Source organism: Urtica dioica, chromosome 2 (assembly GCF_054948205.1).
Source record: "Urtica dioica subsp. dioica isolate 48M chromosome 2, U.dioica_male_clone48M_v1_H2, whole genome shotgun sequence".
NCBI classification, from domain to species: domain Eukaryota; kingdom Viridiplantae; phylum Streptophyta; class Magnoliopsida; order Rosales; family Urticaceae; genus Urtica; species Urtica dioica.
Window position 1 is genome coordinate 33,786,067 of NC_142757.1, and position 5,054 is coordinate 33,791,120.

At 38.2% G+C, this 5,054-nt stretch overlaps 1 protein-coding gene across 1 annotated transcript; it reads left to right on the forward strand.

Annotated features, from left to right (window-relative positions):
- Positions 1-503: 503 nt before the first annotated feature.
- Positions 504-3,698, forward strand: LOC149404481 (calmodulin-binding protein 60 B-like). Its single transcript, XM_089600968.1, has 8 exons — positions 504-733; positions 826-895; positions 1,258-1,307; positions 1,406-1,890; positions 2,186-2,346; positions 2,443-2,640; positions 2,728-2,842; positions 2,932-3,698. The coding sequence occupies exons 1-8, from the start codon at positions 645-647 to the stop codon at positions 3,315-3,317; spliced, it is 1,554 nt and encodes a 517-aa protein (XP_089457094.1). The 5' UTR covers positions 504-644; the 3' UTR covers positions 3,318-3,698.
- The last annotated feature ends 1,356 nt before the right edge of the window (positions 3,699-5,054 follow it).

The following is a 5,054-nucleotide window of genomic DNA, read 5'->3' on the forward strand; positions in this document are numbered from 1 at the left end:
GATATTCAAGTTTCTATCCAAACATAGTCTGAGTAGTGTTCGATCTTTATAACACTTTCTTTTACTTTTTCTTCCATCTTACTTAATCTATCCACCCATTTTTCCCTCTTTCCTACCAAACAAGACCTTAGTGTTTGGCAAGGGATTTCATTTCCTGGGGGTTTAGTGTTTGGCTGGGAATTGTGTTTTGACAAATTTAGAAGTTAAGGGACTGAGAGAGTGTTTGGGAATGGGGAGGGTATTTTTGAAATTTCAAGCCCTCAAAACCTTAGTTTTCCTAAAGTTGACGATAACGACCTTGGTTTTCAAACGCGGTGTTACATGAATTTGGTTTATCAAGTTTCCATTTTCACCTTAAATATATATGAGATGGTAAGCTCTTTTGCTTAATTTAAATATAATTATAATAATAATAAAAGATACAGAGTATTGACTTTTATTACTTGTTAGCGTGTTACCCCTTAGTCAAGAACGAACTTTCTATGAAGCATCCCATCGATTGTAGATGAATCAGCATCGTCCAAAGCTTCTATGTATATATATATATATATATATAGAGATATCGTATACGGATATATTTCACATATAGATATCAAATCATTAATAACTAGTCTCATAGATCGGACAGTATATACTGGTTTTTGATGGTAAAGAAACGTGATTCTCGTGACCAAGAAGACGAAGCTTTTGGAGTCCCTTTCCGCCGACAATTCAAAAGGCAATCAACTTTGAGGTTAAATATTAATCCTTCTCTTAAAGCCCTTTGATTATTCGAGACCAAAAGTATTGACAGCTTGTTGATTTTTTTTTCTTTTTCTTTTGTAGCCGTATCAAAGAACTAATCAATGGGTCTTCTTCCAGTGAAGCTTTCCTTGAAGCATCTCTTCGGAGAGTGGTACGAGAATGATTTTCTTGCTTTTTTTTATCTCTCTTTCTCTTTGTCAATTATGATCAGTTTTAGCGAAGGGTTTTGGTTTGTATTGCTAATTAAGTGTTACTTGGGAGTCAAGCAACCAAACTTGTTGCTTTGAGGTAAATAAACTTGTCGTCGGTTTTGCAATTAACTTGAAAAGTAATTTAATTCCCACTTTATCTATATTATTTTATATTTAACGTCGTTCTCTGCTGTCCACCGATCTGTTTGGTTTCAAGGATAACCCTCAAAATTGACCATACTTTCCTTGTTGACTTATCTATGGCACAATGAAATGGCCAAAAACAAACTAACCAGTTTTAATCTCTCCGTGGAATTCATAGGTCCGTGAAGAGGTAGAAAAGAAACTTTCGCTCTTCAATGCGTCTTCAAGGTTAGCTCTCCGTTTTTTTTTTTTTTCTTAAATGTTTAAACTGAAAAGATGAATTAGTTTTCTAGTCAAATGAAAACACTAACATGGTCGGTCTGCAGCGGCGCGGGCCCGCCCATCAGAGTAGTTTCCGATCTCGAGCTCCGATTCCATGGCAAACTCCCGAACATTCTTTACACCGGTAGCAGGATCAAAACGGAGGACCACCCAAAGTCCAACCTCAGCGTCCTCCTCTTCGACACGCGGTCCAAGACCCTCGTGGCGACGGGGCCCATGTCGTCCATGAAGGTCGAGATCGTGGCCCTAAACAGCAAGTTCGGGTCCGATCCGGACGATTGGACGAAAGAGCAGTTCGACGGCAGCGTGGTGCGCGAGCGCGAGGGCAGGCGGCCGCTCGTGATCGGGGACACCACGGTGAGCCTGTCGGGAGGGGTTGGGGTCTTCGAGAGCGCAACATTCACCGACAACTCCAGATGGCAGCCCAGCGGCCAATTCAGGCTTGGAGTCCGCACAGTCTCCGGCGGCTCGGAACGGGTCAAGGAAGCCATCACCGAGCCCTTCAAGGTCAGAGACCAACGCGGAGAAGGTGAGAGCAGTGGTGTCGTTTTGAGTTACTAAATTAGGGGGGGCTAATATGCTAATAAAAGTTTAGGGTAAAAAAAACTAAAACTTGCAAAAAGGGCTAATCCTCACCTGCATGGATCCACTTCATTAGGAAACTAGAGCAACTGCTTTCTTGATTTTTGAAGGCGTAAAATGTTTAGAAAAAAAAAAAAAACAGCTATGAGTAAAATCGATTAGGAACTATTTCCTCGACATTTGTTTGTTATTTATTGATTATTGCCATGGTTTCACTAATGAAAACATTTTTTCTGATGCAGTGAACAAAAAACACCACCCGCCCTACTTGAGGGACGAGGTGTGGCGATTAGAAAAGATAGGCAAGGACGGCCCCGTCCACAAGAGGTTGGCACAGTACCAGATAACAACCGTGCAGGACTTGCTGCGCTTGTACGCACGCGACCAGGATTTGTTGCGTCAGGTAAAAGAGAAAAAAAAAGGATTTTTATTGAGTTGGCCCGAGTCTCTCTTTGCTTTGTTGTAATTAGGTGTAGCAATGTTTCGGATTTTTGTGCAGCTGTTGGGCGGGAAAAAGAAGACTTGGAGCGCAGTTGTAGACCATGCGAAGGAGTGTGTCGTTGATGATAACAAGCTCTACGCATTCCAAAAGCACGAGCACGACGTTATACTTGTCTTCGACTCGATCTACAGAGTGACCGGGGCCTTTTTCGCCGGTCATTTTCGTTGCTTGGATCAGTTCAATCCATCCCAGATGGTAACCGCTCAAATCTCTTTCCCGAGTTTTAGAAAGAAAAGCAAAATGGACTCAATTTAACCTTGTCTTTTTGTGCTTGGATCACAGGTTTTGGTGGATAATCTGAAACAGCACGCGTATAGGAGCGTGAACGAGTTGGTCCTGGTGGACATGACATCTCTTGTTAGTCCCGATTGGCCTATTCTCCAGCCTCACCACCCAGGTAAGATATTCACTATTTTGGGTCCTTTTTATTTCATTATAATATAAAGTCTTGAACTGAAAGAGACATATTCATTTCATGTGATGAAGGGGAACAAATCTGCTGTGAGCCGGAACCAGCTCCTCTGATCTGCGGCCCAGATCTCGCCAACCAATCAGCGGTGTCATCACAACCGTACATCAGTCAACAGATTGTGTTCCCCCAAAACTACCACACATTCGAACTCGGTAGCTCTTCGCAAGCGCCGGATAATTTCAACATGGGGCCGAACATGTTCAGCCACGCATGGGACGACACGGGGTTGGGGTTTTACGTAGGCGGCGAATACGAGCCACATGGAATATTCCCTCTGATTCCCAGGAATGGAAAAGGAAAGGTGCAATGGGGCAAGATTCGTGCCGCCATCAAGTGTTGGCTTTCATTCAAAGACGTGGCCACTAGAAAAATGTCAACGCCTGTGTACTTAAGCTGCTAGAGATTCATCATTCATCTCCCTTACAGACACACTCTTCTTTCTAAAGATTGCTAGGTCTTTTTTATTTTTTTTAATTAAAAAACGCTTCTAAGGTCAGTTTGATTTAGTTTCTTGTTCACTCAGCAGGACTTGGGTTTTGTAGTGCATGACAGAATAAAATGTGTGGTACGTTGTTGTTGTAATTTTTATTTTTATTTTTTTTAATTTCTTCTGTAAATAGGGTATTCATGCTAGGGATTAAGGCAATGACCGAAGAAGGTTTCTGATCAGCAAATTGATCCACTTGTTTTCTCTAATAGTACCGTCTGTAATATAGTGTTCTTTATTCAAAAAGTAATTAATACAACGCTCTTTTGTAGTGTTGGGTTTATTTTTGTAACATCAATCAAGTATAAAAGCTAGCTATACTCAGTTTACAGAGCTATGTCTCTCAATTTCCACAACAATTCTTTAAAAAAAAAAAAAACCACGTAAGCATTTGTCTTCTAACTTACTAGCAATTCACAACCAATTCTTCTAACTCAGTTCAGATTCGAAGTCGTCACCTGTATACTTTTTTTTTTGTTTGCAGTGTAGCGAAATAGCCAAAATGAAACTATAAAATTTGTTTTTAGACTATGTTTCACAACTTTTAGGTAAATAGTCAACAAGTTTATGTGGCAATAATTAAGGTCTGATTTACCCTTATTTATTAATAAATTCGTCATTTTCTCTTTCCTATTTTTTTTCTACGCTTTTTTTTACATATAAACTTTAAAAAACCATATTTATCTCATATGAACTCGAAATTGAGTGATTCCAAATCTTACGGATTCGTGACGCCGAGATCTTAAAAAATAGATCCATTGTGTTTGATGAAAAATCATGTTTAATACCATAGATGTAGAAAAATCACGTTACTACCTTAAATATGGAAATAACTGAAATTTTTTGAAATTATCAAAAAAATAAATGGAAATGTAAATATGATGCATTAAATAAAAAATTTCATCAAACACAATGGGTCTATTTTTGAAGATCTCGACGCCACGAATTTGTAGGATCTGAAATCACTCAATTTCGAGTTCTTATGAGAAATATACGAATTTTTGAAGTTTTGATGCAAAAAAATTATTTGAAAAAAATAGGAGAGAGAAAGTGACGAATTTATTAATAAATAAGTACAAATCAGACCTTAATTATTGCCACATAAGTCATTTGGCTATATCCCTAAAAATTGTCAAACATAGGCTAGATCCAAAATCACATGTTTAAAGTGGTCTACTAGTTAGTTACAAATCTTCTCCCAATAACGTTTTAAAGTACAAAATACTTATTTTTGTTGATGCCATAAATAACTAATATTTTTAGATTCATATACTTATATACCTGTTCTTCGAAACAGCCATCTGTGGACAACAAAAAGACAAAAAAGCCATTGGTTTATTTTAATTAATTAGCCACCATTTTGAATAACCAGAAAATGGGCAACAAAAAAGACAATTTTGACCAATTTAATTTCCCGTTATTTGCTACTGTGTGCGATTTTGTTTTGAAGTATTTGTTGCAAATAGCCGATCATGTGATCTAGCTCAACTATCATTTTATTAGAGAAATAGTCAATCAGACCGAAGTTAATTTAATTAATTGTACATCCAATTTAATTAAGGGCATTCTAGAACTATGGCCAAAAGCAAACCTTTTTTTTTTTTAGTCCATGTTTATCAAACTTTTGGAATATAGCCAAACGGATTGATA

Excerpts from the sequence above, each read along its gene's own strand:
- LOC149404481 (XM_089600968.1), top strand. The coding sequence starts at position 645 with ATGGTAAAGAAACGTGATTCTCGTGACCAAGAAGACGAAGCTTTTGGA. Across the intron at positions 1,891-2,185 it reads CAGAGACCAACGCGGAGAAG|TGAACAAAAAACACCACCCG; the intron begins GTGAGAGCAGTG and ends TTTCTGATGCAG. Across the intron at positions 2,843-2,931 it reads TCTCCAGCCTCACCACCCAG|GGGAACAAATCTGCTGTGAG; the intron begins GTAAGATATTCA and ends CATGTGATGAAG.